Source organism: Typopeltis vanoorti, chromosome 17, assembly GCF_054136105.1.
Source record: "Typopeltis vanoorti isolate ZY-2024b chromosome 17, IOZ_Tvanoo_1.0, whole genome shotgun sequence".
NCBI classification, from domain to species: domain Eukaryota; kingdom Metazoa; phylum Arthropoda; class Arachnida; order Uropygi; family Thelyphonidae; genus Typopeltis; species Typopeltis vanoorti.
The window spans coordinates 67633554-67655635 of NC_143565.1; the positions used below are offsets into that span (position 1 = coordinate 67633554).

At 34.4% G+C, this 22082-nt stretch overlaps 1 protein-coding gene across 1 annotated transcript in view; it reads left to right on the top strand.

Annotated features, from left to right (window-relative positions):
• Nucleotides 1–22082, top strand: part of Vps13B (vacuolar protein sorting 13B) — a 1316993-nt gene that overhangs the window by 301547 nt on the left and 993364 nt on the right. Inside the window, exon 14 of the mRNA XM_090406926.1 lies at nucleotides 827–1002. Within this exon, the coding sequence (XP_090263052.1) occupies nucleotides 827–1002 (176 nt within the window). The remainder of the gene's footprint in view (nucleotides 1–826; nucleotides 1003–22082) is intronic.

Genomic DNA, 22082 nt, shown 5'->3' on the forward strand with positions numbered 1-22082 from the left:
AGGTACTAATTTCAAATTCAGAAGATAAACTCTAAATTGCAACTAACCATCTAAATGAAATAGCAAAAAAATTTGAAATGAAAATCTCTGAAACAAAAACAAAAGCTATGGCAACGTATGAAAGCACTATTCAAAAAGTTAAAATTATGCTTAACAATAAAATAATAGAACAAGTTACAGAATTCAAATACTTGAGGAAATATAATCTCGCAATACAATACTGATTCACAATTGGAAACAAGACTACAAATTTACAATAGAATGAATGGCATAATTAGAAAAAATTTGGAAAACAAATGACTAAAGAAACTCGATTAAGATTACATAACATGGCCTCTAAACCATCTCTCAAATTTGGAAGTGAAACTTGGATTCTAAAACAAAGAAACAAATAAAGACAGCACAGATTAAGTTTCTAAGATCTCTCCTGGGACTCACTAGGTTAGATAAAAAGAAAAACACAGAAATAAGAAAACGATTAGATACAAAAAACCTCATACAAGAAATAGAAGAATATCAGCAAAATTGGCTTCACCACATAGAAGGGATGAATAACAATAGGATCCCCAGATTAGCATATAAATATAAACCTACAGGAAGAAGAGACCATGGACATCCAAGATTAAGGTGGATAGATCAACTTCATCTGCAAAGTAGGAACAAGACATAAAAAGCCTATACCTGAATTGCTCAGACGATGATGACGAACAATTATATATATATATGTATATAATGTTTCTAGTCTAAATTAAAGCTTATTTAATGCTCCCTGTGATGAAGTCATCTTGAACACAAAATATAATAACTTGTGTATTCTATCTTTTAGGAAGCTCTACTTGTAGTAGCCATACTACTGCTCCTTCTGGCAGTCAGACTCTCAGTAAATCTCACTGCATATCTTCCTCTGCAACAGGCAAAAAAATTGAAGACAGTTTTAAAGTGGAACATATAGAACAGGCCCTAGTATATTGGTATAATACTGTGAAATATATACTAATTCAGGTAATTTTGAATATATTGATTATGTTTGTTTAGATTTCACTCTCTGTATATTTTTGGATTAGTTAGTTTGTTCTTTTCAAATTGTTATGAGCAATTTTAATTTACATGAAAATTATTATTACTATCTGAAAGCTCCAGGCAGCATTGTCAACATCCAAGAATGTGTTAGCAGAGCTAAACTCAGGTGGTATGGTCACTTAAACAGAATGGGCGAAGAAAGATTAGCAAAACAAGTGTTCTCTGCCAGGTTGGCAGGTAAACGACTCAGAGGAAGACCAAGATATAGGTGGATTGATACAGTACAAAGTGCCTTAGATCAGTGCTTCCCAAACTTCTGGATGTCAGGGACCCCCATTGAAAAAATTAAAATATTTCACGGCTCCCCCTGGAAAAAAAATCGTAATATAGACATATTATTATAATATTTATTGTATTTATATTCAATACAAAACATACACAGCGATATTGCAAAAATCAAATGCAAATATTACATTTTTAGCATCTTACATACACATGGCACATTATCTCATATTTTTATATAGATAGATATATTGTTATTGTACATTTGCAGTACAAGCACATAAAACGTAAAACGATTAATAATAAAGAAAGAATTAAAAACATAAAAGAAGTTTAATAACAATTTAACGTGATGGATGTGTCTCAATACTGCTACACAAAAAAGTCAGGTGAAATATTTGAAACTGCAATTCTTTAATTTCTGCTTCGAAATGAAACTTATATGAATAAGCATATATTTACTAATATTCATTAAGCGCCGAAATTCGCAGCAAGCAAAATTTGTGAACCCACACCAATGTGTGATTTTTTCCCCATTAAAATATAAAAAATAACAAAAAAGAAATAATAAAAATTAAATACGTTTCTTTTAAGATAAAAAAAATCTACTTAGTCTTAAAACATTTTCAATTTGTTTTCATTATTTCATGGCCCCCCCTCAACAAAACCTATGACCCCCCAGGGGGCCACGGCCCACAGTTTGGGAAGCACTGCCTTAGATGATAGAAATATAAGATCTGATAATGTTGATGCCTTGACAAGTAACAGACTGATTTGGAGGAAAATTGTGGATAGGAAGTTAGTAATAATGTAATTTTTTTCATGTAGTACTATCATATCCTGTACACCCCTTGAGGGTACATGGCAGGAATTCGATGATGATGAGCTCCAGGCAGTCAAATACTCATTGAGAGAGGTCATACATCATATCCCCATACCCTTACCTCTTTCTTAACTGCAACTTAGCTTCCATGAATTTTTCCCATGTTCTCTCTCCACACCTTCCATTTCATTTGATGAAATTAAAAATTTCATCAAATGAAATCTTGTAATATCCAAGAAGTTTATAGACCTCTATCATATCATCCTCTTTTACCTGTTTGCCATTAATCTACTCTGAATCTTTGCTAATAATCTACATTCCATCTTCGTTTATAATCTAATCTCCAATATAATCTTCATTTCTTTGTACTTTTTCAACCCTTCTGAACTCAGGAGACCAAATCTGTTCACAGTCCAGGTGGGGTCATATCAAGGCTTGTAAAGAGGCAAAAATGATTTCCATATCTTTACATGCCAATATTTATTTCAACATTGCAGTTATTGAGTTGAATTTGAAATTTTTGCATAGTGATCTCCCTAGTCTTATCAGTTTCTTTTAGCACAATCTCACCAATATAATATGCCATTGGAATCTCATCACACCAAATTGCATATTACACTTACTAATACTATGAATAAATAGACAAGTGTTAAAAATGTAATGTTTATTTTTTATGGTTTTCTTTAAATTGTACATCACAGCACATAGTGTATATAACATTTGCCACTGATCATTTTAAATAAAAACTGCATTTTAAATAAAAGCTGCATTTTTATATTTAGGAAATGAAGGCATCAGTTCTTGATAAAAAGCTAATCTGTCGCTGACTTCATGCTTGGTATACAATTCAATGGTCCATAATCTCTAAACTTAATATATAATTTTATTCAAATATTCATTCTTAACCTAAAATAATATCAGATGATTAACCTCCCTACCAGCGAAGGTGGATGAAATAGCCAGACAGCCTTAGCATTTTTCATGGATCAAAATTTCATCAGCATTCTACCTTTTATCATGTAATTTCCCTCCTCTACTGTTAATCCCTTAATGGCAATTTTAGAGCCATTAGTGGATTAACTGCGGTGGAACGACTTTCGTGTCACTTGTCTTTACATGTACTACTGTGTTACTTGAAATTTCTTTTACTATTCTTCGATATTTGACCTTTTTTGCTGCACAGCATATTTATTGCATCTCTTCCCAAAAATAAAAACGAATTTCACATGTGCGAAAACAAATAATCAATCCTCAGTTGACCACATATGACTTTTTTCTTTCTTTCCTTGGAAAATACTATTATATGGATCGCTTCAGTTTCAGTTTTAGAAATGATTTTTTTTATGAACAAAAAATGATATTAAATTAAATTAAATGATATTAATGCATTACTTGGTTTCTGATTGTGAGTTTTTTTTTAATATCAAAAAGCTGTATCCAATGATGTTTCAGAAGGGACTCTTTGCTTTTGTCTTTTGCTTAAAATTGCAACAGATGTTTTTTTTTTTTTTTTTTGTAGAATGCACATTACTATAATATCTACTGCTTAACCACTGTAGAAGATATCGAAAGTTTATTTTTCACTTGGTTAGAATATAATAAATTTAGTTTAATCCTTTATCCAAGTGTGAGCAAACAAGGTTTGCACCTGAAAGTATCTTCAGGTTTGGAGTAAGGTGGTACAACACCAGGGCGACTCCTTGCATAGGTGGAGCAAGCTACCAACATTAGACATATCCGCAAGGAGATGTGCTTTGCATTATGGGAGATACTGAGATAGGAGTGTTGGTAGCTTGCTCCACCTTTGCAAGGAGTCACCCTGGTGTTGTACCACCTTACCCCAGTCCTGAAGATACTTTCAGGCGCAAACCTTGTTTGCTCACACTTGGATAAAGGATTAAACTAAATTTATTATACTGTAGAAGATATGTTGAAAATATAATATAAACCAGTGCTTCCCAAACTTCTGGAAGTCAGGACCCCCTTTGCAAAAATTAAAATATTTCATGGCCCCCTTCTTGAAAAAAAATCGTAATAGAGAGATATATTATTATAATATTTATTGTATTTATATTCAATACAAAACATACACAGCAAATATTGCAAAAATCAAATGCATATATTACATTTTTTGCCTCTTACCGTTTGGTTCTGAAGACGATGCGGGCTGTACTGGTAAAATATGAAATACTGTCCTTTTTTTTTTTAGTTTGTTTCTGCTTCTTCTGATTGTTCGCGGGATTTTTTTTTTTATTTTTTATTAGCCACTTATCCATCTCAGGGTTAAAGTTTTTAACATAGAATAGATCAAATAATATCACCACTTACCTATACTGGCACACCACAGACTGATAACATGAAATTAGTGAATATTACCTGAATAAGGGAATCCTCGGACCAGGAACATTTTTCTCTTTTGTGACTTTTCTCCCTTTACGGTACTTAAGCCTAACGCGAAACAGACAGCAAAGGCAGGTTATTAACACATGCATATGATTGATGCGGTATTAACAAAAATCGTGCAACCGAAAGATAAAAGCATAGCTTACAATTGAGTTGAAATACTAACTCTCTTCAACTGAATTCCATATGTGAAACTGCCATAACATTCATTATATATATATATATATATATATTACTTAGTTTTAACACTTTTATGAATTTTAACGGTTGAATTTTATTGCTGCCTTGGGAAATTGAACTCACACACATCTAATTAATAATAATAGCTTTTAGTTAGATACTGTGTTTACCCATGCAACATATGGTTTTGTTTCAGTCTATACAGCATAGTTTCTGTATGAGGGGGACATGTGATTCATTAATTAGTGTGTTTTTATCCCAGTTGTCTCTAATTGCACTATTTGTTGAGAAATATATTACACAGACTCCTCATACTTTATTCACTGGAATAATAAAAGTACTTGTTTTTATTGCCTCTGCAGTATAGTGGCTGTTAGGGAGGGCATGTTGTTTACCACCGCAAGCGAGTTACTATCTCCCCACATGAACTTGTTTAAGCTTTTTTTCATGTGCGAAGTATATGCGAAACTTTTATCGGTAACAGAAAACTAGATCGGATGACAGTGATGATATAAAACGAGTTTTGATATCTATATAAAGTCAATATCAACAGTCCCTGATTACTAACGCGTGATGAAAGGGACAGGAAGATTTGGAGCTTCCCTGGAGAGCATTTGAAGTAAATACAATTAACCACTGCTTTGAAATGAAACATATGAATAAGTAATATTTACTAATATTCATCAAGCGCCGAAATACGCAGGAAGCAAACTTTGTGAACCAACACCAATGTGTGAAATTTTCCATTAAAATATAAAAAATAACAAAAAAGAAATAATAAATAATAAAAGTTAAATACGTTTCTTTTAAAATAAAAAATCTACTTAGTCTTAAAACATTTTAAATTTGTTTTCATTATTTCATGGCCCCCTCAACAAAACCTACGGCCCCCAAGGGGGCCGCGGCCCACAGTTTGGGAAGCACTGATATAAACGATATGCTATACAGACTAATTCAAAATGTATGCTCATTTTGGAGATTTTCTACTGCTTCCCACCACCAGACCTGTTCTGAAAAATATCCTCTGAATTAATCATATAAAAACCCTTCAGTAATTTGAATGTCTCAATCACCCCTTTTCCGCCTATCAACCAATTTCTGCAACCCATAAATCTTCAACCTGTTCTCATAAGGTTCATTCCATAGACCTGCTATCATCTTGGTCACTCGCCTCTGGATCCTCTCTACCTCCTCCCATTCAAGAAGAAACCCTGGCACAGTAGTCAATATGGGGTCTTATCAAGGCTTGATACAGAGGAACAATAACTTGCTAGTCTCTGCTCATCAGGGTATTCTTCAGTAACCAAGTGATTTAATGAGCTGATTTAGCCACTTTTGCAATGTGCCTCCCCTAAGCTTCAACTCCCTATCCACCAACACTCCCAAATCTCTGGCCTCATGAATCCCCTGGAGTACAGTTCCACCAATGTGGTATACTGCTGCTAATCTTTTCACCCCAAAATGCATAACCTTTCTATTTTGCCACATTAAATTGACATCCATTCTCCTTAGCCCAGTCCTCCAATCTATCCAAATCATCCTGCAAAATTTTGACATCATGTGCATTCACTATTTCTCTATCCAACTTTGCATCATCAGCAAGCAAATGAATAGTTCCTCTCATATCCTTTCTGATATTGTGAATGAACAAATTAAATAGTAGTGGAACAGAACCCTGCGGCACGGCACGGCACTAGTCACAGGCCATCTTTTGGACTCTACTCCTGAATAAACTACTCTCTGATATCTCTCCGTCAACCACCCTCCTATCCATCTCACCAACCCTATATCCATCCCCATATGCTGCAGTTTACTGATTAGAATTCCATATGGTATCCTGTCAAAGGCCTTAACAAGGTCCAGCAGTATCACTGTAAACCCATTACTCTTATCCAGTTCAGCCGTCACTGTGTTATAAAACGTAAGCAAGTTACTGAGGCATGATCTACCCTTCACAAAACCAGGCTGTCCCCCATACTGTATCCTGTTATCATCTATCTGTTCCTGTATTTTTTTCTTGACTACTTTCTCCAAAACCTTGACAACGACTCCTGATATACTGATCGGTCGGTAATTTGCAACAGCAGTCTTGGAACCTCTTTTATGCAGTGGTACTATTTTCCCCCTCTTTCCACCCTCCCTTGGGACTAACCCAGGCCCGAGACTCAAATTAAACAAAATGGTCAAGGGCACAATTCTTTTGCCACTTCACATAAGACCCGAGCTGGTATACTATCCAGTCCGACAGATGTATTCACATTAAGGTTTTGTAATATACTATTCACCTCAATTCCCATATAAGCTATTGATTCCTTCATTCCTGCAATATCACCACCTGGATGATATACTCTTGCAAAGCGCTCGCTCAGTAATTCTACTATATCAACTAATTCAGTTACCTCCCTACCATCGGCATTCCTTAAAATCATTCTGCCATATACATTTTTTCTTTTACTTGCAGCATATCAAAAAAACTGTTTACGATTCTCTTTAGCTTGCATGGCTGATTTCCTTTCATAATCTACTTTTGCTTATTTTCTAATACTGCATTTCTAATACTTTCATACTGCATGAAATAATTTTTCTTCACTTCTGTTTAAGATGAATCTTATTTTTTTGCCCTATGAATATGTCATAACATCATTTTTTTTTTCATTATAATAATAAAATGTATTATTAGTGTTGCTTTGAAAACTTAGCTAATTTAGAAATATTAGAGATGACTGGAGAAGATAGGAATCTGTTGAAAACCATTAAGAAAAGGAAAACCACCTACCTTGGTCACATACTAAGACATGAATCCGTACAAAAAACACTTCTAGAAGGAATGATACAAGGAAAAAGAAGAAGAGAAAGACAAAGAACAGATTGGATAGGAAATATTAAGGACTGGACCTTTTTGTCTTATGAAGAATACAAAAGAGAAGCACAAAACCGTACATGCTGGAAGCTCATGGTAGTCAACTTCCTGGAAGGAGATGACATCTGACAAGATTTCATACTTTTCACAGTGTACATTTCAGTATTCAAAATCTGTAATTTCTTTTACCTGTTGAGAAATGAAATGAAATAATTATTCTCTTATCTATCTATATCCATACTATTTCTTTGTTATTTGGTTATTCTAACCACTACTTTCTTGAATTCTTTAAAAAAATTGTAATTTTTACTAATACACTGCCTGTTATTGTTCATACTTAATAGTCTTATCTTTATGTCATGAAAGTTAGATATGAAGGTTAATATTATTTTCTGACCTTAAAAAAAGGAAGGAAGGACCCGAACTGCATGAAATAATTTTTCTTCGCTTTTGTTTAAGATGAATCTTATTTTTTTGCCCTATGAATATGTCATAACATCATTTTTTTTTTTTTTTTTTTACTTTGCTGTTTGGCAATAAAAAGTATTAATAGTGTTGCTTTGAAAATTTCTAATCTGTGGTACACACTGCTATGAAAATTTAATAAATGAAGTTTCGCTTTCGGCAAACTGTATTCTTATTTACTAAAACAATCTTATAATAGGTAAATTTCAAAAACCACTTGCATTAGGTGGGATTGTGGTACACAGAATGTTTCAAAAATTAAGAAATAAAAATATCTCAGAGAATGATTTAGCCTACTTTTCAGAAGTGTTTGGAGTATTTAAATAAATTATAATAATTTATTTAAATACTCAGTGTAATTTTCACCTTAAGTATCAAAGGCATCTTCAGTATATGTAAAAAGCTAATCGAATAATAACTGACAATTCCAAAAGGCACCACCTAAGTAGCTAATGTAAGATAACTAGAAAAGGTCATTAAATTTCCTAACGTATTAAAACAAATAAATAAATAATAAAAAATATATGTCTACATATACAATTCAATAAAATAAAGTTAGGAAAAATTATCTGATTTAAAAAGTACTATCTCTTACAAAGTGGATAAACGTAGACCATCTGATCTGTTTAAGTTGGGAGAGTGAAGTAAAGTTTCCATGAGGAACTAACTTTTGTGAAGAACTCTTGTCTTGTTCCAATGAACAAGTCCTATGCTATTAACTCTATGTTGATAGCATGCTCAGCATGTCCAAGTCTTATGTTCAATACTCAAGGTATTGAACATAAGACTTGGGTTCTTCTATCTGAATAATAGCAGATCTTTCTGTTTGTCTGAAATAAGATAACCCACAAGAGCAGGGAATCTGGTAGACACCTGGATAATTGAGATGTGGAAGCATGTCCTTTGGAGAAGTGAGAAAGGTGGAGATTTTTCTGATGGGGCAAAACAACAAAAATATTTAGTGGTTTTAAAACTTTTGCTATGCATTGACTAATGCCTTGCACATAAGGGATAAGAATACAAGTTATTTCTTCTGTATTTGAAGAGGTAGAGATATGAGAGAAAAAGGTCTATTATTATAAGGCTATTCAACTTACAGGCTCCTCACATCGGATTGTACCGGTAGTCAGTTAAACAGACTTAATTCTCTTATCGATAATGTATCTACTTGGAGTGAAGATCAAAAGAAAAAAACTTAAAACCATACAATCTAGGTTGTCCACCTAGATTGTATGGTCTTCCCAAAGTTCATAAACCAGGTAGTCCGTTAAGACCAGTTGTATACTGTATAGGATGTTCCACTATTATAAAATTTTGAAATTTTTATCTAATTTACTCATTTCTTCACTTGAAAAACTGCTACTTATATAAAAAATACTTTGGATTTCAAAAATAAAATTTTGTATCTTCATATGGATGCTTCAGATATTATGATTAGTTTAGATGCTGTTTCATTATTTGCTCCTTTATCTGACAGCATTGAATCACTACAAGAATTTCCTTCAAGCATTGTTCAAATATTTGATTTTATAATACATTCTAGTTATTTTTCCTTTAAAACCAGTCATATCAACAAATCGAAGGAACAGCAATGGGCAATCCTATTTCTCTGCTTATCACCAACTTCTTTATGGAGCACTTTGAACACCATATTTTCAACAACATTTTACCTAGACCTTCTCACTGGTTCAAATATGTAGATGACATTTTTGCTATCTGGAATGCCTCTTTCTATTATATGAATTATAACAGTTTCTCTCTAAATTAAATGCACTTCATCCCAGGATCCAATTCATCCTAAATAAATAGTAGTTAGCCTTTTTAGTTTTAGATCTTTTAATTCTTTGTCAACCAGATTATAACTTGCATTTCTCAGTTTTTTGCAAGGAGACTCATACAGGCTCTCATGCTGAATCTCATCACCATCACAATCAAAAGGCTGGAACTATTAAAACACTGATTCATTGGGCCTACTCCTTATGTTTTTCAGATGAACTATTACAGAAAGAATTACAACATATTATTTCCACTTTTTTATCTAATGTTTATAGGAATTCTTTTATCAAGAGAGCTTTGAACAGTTTTAGTATCTCTACCTCTTCAGATACAGAAGAAATAACTTGTATTCCTATCCCTTATGTGCAAGCATTAGTGAATGGAGCGCAAAAGTTTTAAAACTACTGAATATTTTTGTTGCCTTTCGACCAGTCAGAAAAATCTCCACCTTTCTCACTTCTCCAGAGGACAAGCTTCCACATCTCAATTATCCAGGTGTCTACCAGATTCCCTGCCCTTGTGGAGTTATCTTATTTCGGACAAACAGGAAGATATGCTTTTATTCGGCTAGATGAATCTTATATTCAGTATCTTGAGTCTGAACAGTGTCGATGTGCAGAGCATGCTATTAACACTAGACATAGCATTCATTGAACAAGATGAGTCCTTGATAAAAGTTGGTTCCTTGTGGAATGGCTTTATAAAGAAACATGTGAAACTTTACTTCACCCTCCTAGTTTAAACAGATCTGATGGTCTACTTATATCCCCTTTGCGCGAGATAGTACTTTTTTAAATCAGCTAATCTTTCTAGGAAATTTAATGATCTTTTTTAGTTATCTTACATTAGCTACTTAGGTGGTGCCTTTTGGAATTGTCAATTATTGTTTGATTAACTTTTTACGTGTACTGAAGATGCCTCCTTGGATACTTAGCCGAAAATTATACTAATAAAATAATATTTTATGTGAGTTTATTCTGGTATTATAATTTATTTAAATATGCCTACTCATGGTATTTCCTTATTGTTTGGAATAAAATTAAGGCATCTTATGTATATATCTCACACACAAGAAATTTGGAACCCATATCACATCAGTGCCATGTGTTGTTAAGGGAAAAATCTTTGCATTATTATTTATTTATTTTTTGGTGAAATAATTTCGTTTTCAAATAATAGCAAATAATAAAAAAAATAGCATGTTTTCCTCTGATAAAAACTGATATGTCATAATAAACAGAATTTATTTGCGTATTATGATATAACATGAGCATCTTCTGTTGAGGTTTACTCTGTACATATTCAGAAAATTGCATGTTCTAATACTAACTGTTTTTCTTTCTTTCCCATTAGAAATAAAAATTTGATAATAACAGTAATAGTTAATCTTATTTTATTCGTTCTTCCTGAGAAAATTAGAATAATAGAATATTATATTATTGTAATGTAACTATTGTTATTATCATATGCTGTTATTATAGAGTACAGCCTTATCTCTGATGTTAATTACCCTACATATAGTACTAATGTGTTATACATTTCCAAACATTATGTTTGGAAATGTATAACACACGTTTACATTATGATAACACATTAATGTGTTATTATGATAACACATTAAGCTTTCTGATATAAATTGATATGTAAATTAAAAGAGTTCCGTTATCCGTTATTACTACTACCGTTATGTAAATAGTAGTAGTAATAAAATATTACTACTACTACTAACAACAACAACAAAATAATAATAATAACACTAATTTCTGTTTTCTGTATTCTGAAAGGCCATGTTTCTTGTTTTTTTCCTTTTAAGTAATGTAAAACTTGAAACTTGGTTGTGTTAGTACAAACAGTGGGAATTCTTCCAAGTGTTACCTTTGAATTTGCTAGTTGAGGAAAACTGAGCATTTCACAGCTCATCCAGAAAACTTATGGAAATTCGAATAGATGAATTTGGTTCTGTAAATATCGTAGTGCAAGGCCATCACTCAGTTTATTGGAGACTTGAATAAAACATGTTTAGCCTTATCTCTGATGTTAATTACCCTACATATAGTACTAATGTGTTATACATTTCCAAACTTTTGTCGTTGAGAACATAAAAAACAAGAAAAAAGTGTTTGCATCTAGAAGGCATGTGTCCTTGTGGTCCTCCCTATTTTTATTTTATTCTATTCCCTGAATAAAAAGATACTATTAGCACTTCGAGAGAAACAAAATATTATTCTGTGTTATAAAAACAACTTAAAAAAATTCCTCTTAAAGTGGAACTGGAATCAGTACAGTCAGGCATATATCTATCAATATCTGTGATTCAGAAAAGGACTGATTTGATGGCCCTGAAAGGGAAATTTTTAATTTTGTACTGTTCAAAATTTATATATCTTGAACAGTATGGACCACAGATGAACGCACAAACAGGACACCAAATTAATGTCTCCAGAATAATCAGAAAAAAATTTCCGATTTTTTAAAGCAGACATAACATTTGCATGCAGATTTTTTTAATTTTTTAAAAAACTTTTGTCTGTGTTAAGTTTCCAAGAAATGGCTCAAGTTGGCAGCACTCAACTACAGAAGTCTGGAGTGATTGCCTGTTTCCCCACTTGCTGAAGAAGGACCATAAACTTGTAGTAATGCATTCACGATTTCTACTCTGTAATCTAGATAAGTTATAGTAAACATATTTTTTCTTATACAGGAGGAAACTGTTCCAAATCATAAAATCCAATATATGTCCAAACACATTTTTGTAATATTTTTTATGGTGTTTCCTCATTACAGAGTAAAATGATAGCTATAAATTATATACTTAGTTTAATCCTTTATCCAAGTGTAAGCAAACAGAGTTTATGCCTGAAGTATTTTCAGTGCTGGGGCAACTTGTAGCAAAGGTGGACTGACTTCACACTTGCCTTAGTATCCCATAATGCAGAGTAGTGGCCCTTCCCATAATGCTATGCATTATGGGAAGGGTCACTACCCAGACCAGTTTCGAACTTTTTTGTAATATTTTTTATGGTGTTTCCTCATTACAGAGTAAAATGATAAGTGATGTGAAGTCAGTCCACCTTTGCCACGAGTTACCTCAGTCCTGAAGATACTTCAGGCACAAACTTTGTTTGCTTACACTTGGATAAAGGATTAAACTAAGTATATAATTTATAGTATAACCAAGTGAAAAACTTCCAACATAAAATGATAGCCACTGATTGCACCTGTAGTCTCCTCCCATAATGTCATTGTATGCACACGCCCACTGGGTGTGTCTTTCTTGAAATCATACTTCTCCATGGATTGTGCAGCATAGTGCAAAGACTTTACCTTCTGATAAGCTCTGATTTCAGCCTTTGACAGTGTTTCTGATGTCAGATCTGCAGGCATGTTTTGCCTTTTTGCATTTATGCTATAAAAACAAATCAGCAAGTTCAGGACATATGTAGTAGTTATCCATTGTAACTCAGTAACCTTTTCCTAGTAAGGATCTAGTGTCTCCATTACTACATGCATTAACAAGAAAGATTAGAATATTTATCATGCTCAAGTGCAGTCTGCTTTCTCATATAAGGTTTGAAATCTCAAAGATATTCACTTTGCACTTTACATAGAATAAATTCATCCCATGCTTTTGCTGTTTCTCTTTTGGAGAACACACTGCTTACATTTCAATCTGCCTTTGAATGTCATAAGCATTTCATCAGTGCTCACATTTCTCTCAGGAATGTATGTATAGTGATCTGAATTTCTGACAAATTTTCATCAGACAATCATAAATTTTGTTGAGGCCTGGGCAAGAATGTGTTGCCTCATCATATTCCTCATTATTCTGAAAATGCAAATGCTTCACCATGAGACTAAATTGTTTTTCAGTCATAACATCATGAAACATTGGTGTGTTCAGAATCCATTCTGTAGACCAATACATTTTGAGAGTGGGCTTTTTCACGATACCTTGCACAGTCAAGAGCATGATAAATGTAAACAGCATGTTGATATCTATTGGGCTCCAAAGTCCAATAGATATCAACATGCTGCGTCCAAAGACGGCAGCATAAAAATAAGAGTGTTCCACTATGAAGGAAAGAATATCACCCTCTAGAAATACATGGAAGATACCTAAAATGTTGCCGTCTCAAAGTCTCCAGTAATTCCTGGCTTACCTATGAATGAAAACTATGAGCAAGCTGGTATTCATTTAGTTACAATCACCCATCTTCTGCATGAAGACATGTCTAAACTACATGCAAAATTGCTATCTTCAAAGCTAAAAAAATTTCCCTTATCATCAGTCGAGTAAGAGTTATTTGAAAGGGGAAAGCTCCGACTTTTCTTTTTTTACCCCACACTTTGCTTTCTTTTGTGCAATATGCTGCTTACATTTCAGTCTACCTTTGAATGATATATAAGGTGCACTGCATGCACTTATACATGTTTTAAATGATAAACTATAGGGAAAATTTGATACTTCAAATCTGCTGCTATTGTTGCTGCTACTTGCCATCTGAGAAATGAATTGTGTCTTAGATGTACTTGCCAATATTCCGTCCTGCTTGAGTAACAGGCTGTAATCTAACAAAAAGAAAGAGAGGTGCTTTTAATGCATGCACATCCCAGTAAACACACTAAAAAGTTTCAAGCAATAGTCAAATACGTGAAGAAACTTGTTTTGTTTTTCATCTTTATGATTGATTTATGGATATTCGAAACATTTTATTCTGATATTGTTTTTGTAGGATGACACTGAAATTAATGTTATTTAAACATCACTTTTTCCATTTACCCAGTATCACATAATTTAATGATTTATAATAATTGGAAAATAATATAAATGAGAAAATATACAAAATTTGCTAATTTAAAATAATTACAATTTAATTTGGTATCGAAATATTAAAAGTTATTTGGTACAATTACTTTGGAAAAATAACTAATTCAACAAAAAGAAAGTCTGCATTTGTTACATAGCAGTTTTTTTTGTGTGTGTGAGATAGTGAAAGAGAGTTTTTTTTTTTGGGGGGGGGGGGGATTTGGTCTTCAAAGGCAAAATACAATTTTAATTCTATTGACACATACACATGATACTTGTTTAAATGATAAATAAAAATAAATAATTTACTAAAATAAAGAGCCAAAAGGCTTCATTTCGGTGATGGAAAATTATATAATATCAAGTGGATATTAAATCCAGCATTATTTCAAAGCCAAATACAGAAACTATAAAAGTTTTGTACCAAATTTGATCAGAGAGCTTACGGGGATAATTCGCAGGCATTTACGAGTTGCCCTATCCTGACCTTATAGGAGAGATGATCGCTTTGCCCTGTGTCCATATTTTCGCCTCCTATTGGTCCATTTTGATAAGGTTTCACTGACCTGACAGCTGTTTCATACTGATTGGTTTTCATCAGACACTAGGCAAGAAACCTTAAGAGAGCAAAAATTCTCAATACTAAGGAACTTGAATGATAAATAAATGATAAATAAAAATAAATAATTTATTTTTATTTATTATTTATCGAAGTGTTGGAGAGGTGTATTTTTCGTAAGTGAACTCTCGGTTGGTGTGTAAAGTATTTACTAAAATAAAGAGCCAAAAGGCTTCATTTCAGAGATGCAAAATTATATAATATCAAGTGGATATTAAATCCAGCATTATTCAAATCCGAATACAGAAAATTTAAAAGCTTCATACGAAATTTGATCAGAGAGCTTACAGGAATACACTCGGCAGGCAGCATTTATAAGTTGCCCTAGCCAGTGAGTGTATTCCCATAAGCTCTCTGGTCAAATTTCGTACGAAGCTTTTATAGTTTCTGAATTTGGCTTTGAAATAATGCTGGATTTAATATCCACTTCATATTATATTAAAATAAATAAGTAAAATGATAAACAGAAAATATACACATAATAGTTTATTTCATAACAGCCATTTATCTCAATTTGTAATGTAGTTTTGTATGCAAGGTAATCTGGTTAAGTGTTCTCCTCAGCATGAAGGATTATCACACTTTCTAATGGACATGATGGCCGAATTGCACTTCTTATTCATGTTCTTTCAACAGGAGGCATGAATTGTTTCCAGATTTTGCTGGACATATATATATATACGTCCAGCATATAAGTAATGAAAATCAGAGTGGAAATATTATTATTAGATCTCCATGAAGTCAGTGACTCATCATGGGAGGTTCTTCATCACATAACACGTAGCTCATCATGCTGTGACTTGATTGCATGTACTGTCTCCACACTTCCGTGCAATGCATTCCTGACCACCCATAACTCTCCACACAAAAATCCTGCTCCTTACTCCCTTCTCACACCTTCCTTAAGCAGCTTCTAGGGACAGCCTCTTGTTCTCCCTCAGTCTCCACAAATTCTATGAAAAATCTGATCAATTAATCCAGTAATAACCACTTAGCAACTATGTGTCTTGATCATGTCCACTCTCATCCTTCTATCCACTAGGCTCTGCAATTTGCATTCCCTCAATCTGCCTTCATACTCTACATTCCAGAGACTAGAAACCACCTTAGTCAATCATCTCTGAATCTGTTCCAGCATATCTTCATCCTTTTGAAAACCTGGTGACCAAATCTGCACACAGTAACTCATATATGGTCTGATCAAGCCTTATACAACAAAATCATAACATCTGTACTCCTAAATGTCAAAGTTCTCTACATCATTCCCATAATACATTGTGCTGTCCTCACAGTTTTATTGAAATGTCTCCAAAATTTCAGGTCCTTATCCACCAACACTTTCAGATCCCTGATCTCCTCCACCTCCTCTAAGATATCCCCACCGATCTTATATTCTGCATCTCATTTATGCTTCCCCAAACTTACACTCTGCTACATTGAACTGGTAGTCCCATTCATTTGTCGATTCAGAAAGTCTCTTCAAGTCTCATTACAAGCTTCAACATCCATTGTACTCCTAATAGTTCTTCCCTACTTTGCATCATCAGTAAACACCTGTACATCACCATTCAAGACCTTTCCAATATAATTTTCATACAAATTAAACAACAGTAAACCCAAAACAGACTCTTGGGGCACATCACTGGTGACTTTCTTCCTCTAGGATATTGCTTCTGAATACACAACTTGTTGATATCATAGCCAGCCTCCTATCCAGTGCACTAATATACTATTTAATCTCATCTATTCCAATTTGATTACCAGCTCATTATGTGGCAAAATCTAATTATACCACCATGTGCATTCTCTTTTTCCAGTGCACCTGTCACCTTGTTATAATAAGTAAGTAGATTTATAAAACATAATCTTCCTTTAGTAAACCCATGCTGTTTATCAAAGAGAATGTTGTTGTCATCAACCCAATTCTGAATTCTGGTCCATACTACCCTCTCTAACACCTTTACCACAATTCCAGACACACAGATTGGTCTGCACCTTGAACTCTTAGTCTTATCACCCCTTTTTAGTCTTTTCTTATCAAATAAGAAAAATACTTTTCTAAAAATATATTTCCATTCAGTTTTTAAGGATATTTCAACAACAACAACATATTTTATTATTATTCTATGAATAATAATAAAAATAACTATTCAAAGAAAAAAAAAAGAGTTCTTTTTATCAGTCAAGGACTCATCAAGGGAGGCCATATGTCCAGCCCCAACGTGTGTGTGTGTGTGGGGAGGGTAGGACAAAAGATTCCATGGGCCTGCAATTTTTAAAGGCCCAGGTGTAAATTTTTTTTTCTGCTTTTTTTTCTACACTTCAGAGAGTCCGGAAGTTTGTTTCTTCAGGCTTATTATTAGCTGTCGATGCTTCTGCATATGTCACTCACACCAGCTTACTGTTATATTTTCTCATAAACTCATTCCCACTTGATACATTTACTACTTCAACAGGCACACTTCCACTCACTCATAATTATGTGAGAGAAAAATCTCTTTCTTAAATATCCCTCAACTTACATGGGAGATGCAAAAATTTGTGTTATGATACTTCTTTTATGTAATTAAAATTTTTTCTAGCAAAAATAATATTAACGCACAGGTTCCGTGTACTCATTTATTTACCTTTTTTTTTTGTGTGTGAAATGTATTTATTTCTAATTAAGTTTGACCTGTTTTGATTAAATCTTGATTTGTTTTCTGAATTTTTGTAATAAAATATTAAATAGGAAAAAATATATCTTTGTTATATAAAAAAATAAAAAGCATTAATAATGGTAATACATCAACAGAACATCAAAGCAGTTATTTGTTGATGGTTCTGAAGATGTGAAGTCAGTGGCTTGAATCATTAATTGATGTTTTTAGAGCTTTGGTCAAATTGTCCTGTGTGTGTGTGTGTGTGTGTGTGTGTGTGTGTGTGTGTGTGTGTGTGTGTGTGTGCGTGATCTTTATTGCTCACCTGAAGGTCCACCAGCTAATCAGTGACCAGCAATATAAATATGCCATTTCTAGGGTATTTAATTAGATTTCTTCATGATCTGCTAATTCTTCTATGTCGGTAATATCGATTTCTAAATCCAGTTTTCTTGCAATTTCAACGATTTCTTCACCAATTTGTTCTAACATACTATGCTCATTGTACTCTTCGAGCGTCTCCTGAGGTAGTAGCTTCTTCCAAATTCCTCACATACATTGTTCCGATACTTCCTTCTATGAAGTTCCAATGTTCTGGATAAATTGGCTTTTATCATAATTTTTCCAAAAATCGCGTAATGGTATAGCATCGTTGTCGATTGCTGTTATTGCTTGAGAAAATGTAGTTTTCAGGTAATATGTCTTGAATGTAGCAATCGAACCTTGATCCATAGGTTGAATCACAGCTGTTGTATTAGGCGGTAGATGCATCACATTTATATTTTCATTCAAATTGCCGATGTGAAGAGGATGTCCTGGAGCATTGTCAAGCAGCAATAGAATTTTAAAACGAATGTTTTTTTCAAGACAGTAATCATGTACTTCTGGAATAAAACAATTTAAGAACCAGTCTTTGAATAAAACAGTTGTCATCCAAGCCTTAGAATTACTCCTGTAGTAAACCTGCAATTTATTCTTGTCAATGTCTTTCAAAGCTCTGGGGTTTTGTGAACGGTAAACAAGAAATGGTTTTCTTGGTGCCATCGTTTCGGACACATAAAAAAGAAAGGACAGAACGAACTTCCACACCTCGTAAAAGTGACTTGTGACATGCTGACAAGCACATCAAAACTAATAGCAGCAATCATCAACAGGTTCAAAGACACTTGTCTGCAATCACGCATACGTGCTCGACCAGATTTACCATTTGCACAAAGGGTACAGGGATGCCAGCTTTGAAGACAACTTGCAGAAAAATATCCAAATGATGACTACAGTTGGACAATCAACTACCGACAAGCTTGTTATGTCGTTGGTTTTCTATAAATTTACTACTATTGTTTTCTCTGTGCGAACTAAGAATAAATCTCTAAACTATCTCTCTGGGACCCGTTTCCCTTTTCAAGCTCTGACGATATTTGTTTGTTTTAGCTGCACCAGTCAGAGCTTTAGGACAGGAAATTCTCGTCCAAAGAAACCTTCCCGGAAGTCAAGTGTTATCTAACCTTATTAAAAGAATTTAGTAGCTTAAAGTAATCTTAGCATACAGTCATGGCCTAAATTGCTCTTAATCTTCCTTTATATTCCCCTATGCATAGGTCCGTGGTTTTATGAGTGGTAAAATCAGTCTCATGCTCAGATAGAACTCAGGCTTACATATAAAAACATGTTTATTAAATGGTCAAAGAGATTACAATTAAGTTTAACATGTCAGAGGCTAATCACATTTTTATCATTACTAAATCACTAGTTAAGCAAGTAAGAAATGTTCAAACTGACAAGTATGCTATTCACATTCCATGGGTAAATTAAATCCACACATAGCACAAAACATAAGTCAACTTCTAAACTAAATTTTCTGTCATTTTACTCCTTCACATTAGATTAGGAACTGCACAATCATAAGTTCTCAGACTACCAGTCCAATACAGTCAATAAATCATTACATATGGTCACTATAAAGTTCTCTTTCCTCCTAGTCAAAATTCTTGTTCCTTCTTTCATCTAGAGTTAATTATTAGATAGGTAAAACGTTTCATTACTTTACCACCTTGTTGTGAAGATGTCGTGATTCTTTCGTCCTTCCTTTTTTGAGGGGGATATCTTTCTGCTATGGTAGATTGCTGCCACGTGGAAGTCACATGTTCGTTATGAAATGGCCACTTTTCTTTGCTGGATACGCGCTCATCTCATGGGTTGCTGTTGCTAACTCGACCTCCATCAAAATGGAATCCTTTGCTGTCTCACATCAGCAAAAGCTTTACTGATGGATGTAGTCTTGTCCGACTTGCATTAGTCAGCAACAGGAAAAAAGTTGCAGCTTGCCGTTTGTCAAGCTTCCTTCTGGTCATCAGCATCGCTGGTCCGCACGAGAAAACAGGAACAGAAAAAACAAGGGGGTTCAAACACGCGTGAATTCGTATTTATCCTCTGTCACAGCGCTCTCTTTCCGCATTCGAATCTTATTCACGGCACCTTCCTATTTGCTCTTACGAAGTGGCTTCATACCTCTCTCCTTGATGAGCACTCTTTTCGTAGAACGCGAGTTCTGTTCGCTTTCCACGAATGCCTCTGCCTCAGGGTTTATGTCATTGGCAGTGGCCAGCTAGCAACCTTTGGACTTTTGTTAGCACTTAGTCACCATGCACTTCGTGCCTGCAAATCCACTTCACCAACATCCACGGCCTAAACTCCAACCTTAATAGTGTCCACTACCACCTGCAGTGTACCAAACCTCACCTATTTTTCTGGCAGAAACTCAAATCTCACTTCCCTCCCTCCAACACTATTCACCTCAACCTTCCAAACTACACACTCTTTAACTCCTTTTGACCTAAGAGTGGCACCTGTGCACACATCCCCTTCCACATACCTTACCAGAGAGCACTCAACCTAGAATCGCCTGACTTTGACCTTCTTTGGATGAAAATATCCCTACCGAACTCAGTCAAATTCATATGCTGTCTCTATCATTCTCCTATTGCAACCAACCACTCTGAGCTCTTTAATTTCCTCTCCTTAAAAATTGACTTTCTCCAGTCCCACTTTCCCAACAGCGAAATCATCCTCCTAGGAGATTTTAATGTCCACAACACAAACTGGCTTTTCTCCTCCAGCTTTAGGCAGAGATGCTGAAACATTTGCCATCACTAAAGACTTTACACAACTAGTTCAGATGCTAACCAGAATACCTGATAACCCGAACCACTCTCCAAGTACCATAGACCTCTTCCTGACCAATGACTCTTCCAAATACACAGCGAATGTAGAGGGCTTGCTGTGCAATTCTGACCGCAATTTAGTGCTCATCTCCTCCCCCCCATGCAACAACACTTACACAGCCACTCTCATACAAGAGTAATTTGGCATTATAACAGTGAAAAGTGGGATAGCCTCCGCAACTTCTGTCTTATTCCCATGGTTAAACTATTACTTCCGTCCTTCCAACCCAAATACATGCACCCAACTCATAACCAAAGTAATCCTCACTGCATGGAATCATACATTCCCCACAGTACTCTGACCTGCCATTCCCTAACTAAACCCTGGATTTTCAAAAGATGCGCCAAGGTACAAATGAAAAGCCAAACATACCGTTACTGGCTCAAATTAAGAACGCCATCCTCCTTTAGACTTATACCCAAGCCTGAAATAAATGCAAAAAAAAAAATAATCAATGCTTCCAAAACAGAGTTCGAAAGAACAAAAAGCAGGAAATAAGTAGTCTGTCCAAATGGCGGCCTAGCCTTTTGATCCCTTGCCAAAGCAATCATCTTGTGCTGTTGCAACCACATCTTCAACCTCATATCCATCCTCCTCCTGTCATACAATCCGTTTAGTTGTGCTATCCTGCTTCGCAATCACTTTGCAAGATTTCTAAATGAAACAAGAAGTGTCAGAAGATGGTAAAAAATGTTCAAGTCGAATCCAGTCAGAAGTGTATATGAATACTTTGAGGTATAAAAGGCTATAAAAAACATGAAAGTGGAAAGACATTCGGAGTAGACAATATTCGACCAGAAATAAGAAAAAAAGAGTCATTTTTAACTCTTGATGATCTTGTGAACAAAGGATCTCCATCCCACTCAGCCTCTTATCCATTTTTCAGCAATTGTAAATTCAAGTTGGTAAGTTCTTTTATGTTGTCCATCCAGCTCTTTTGTAGTCTTCCTCTTCTTCTCATCCCTCAGTCTTCCCCAATGTAACTG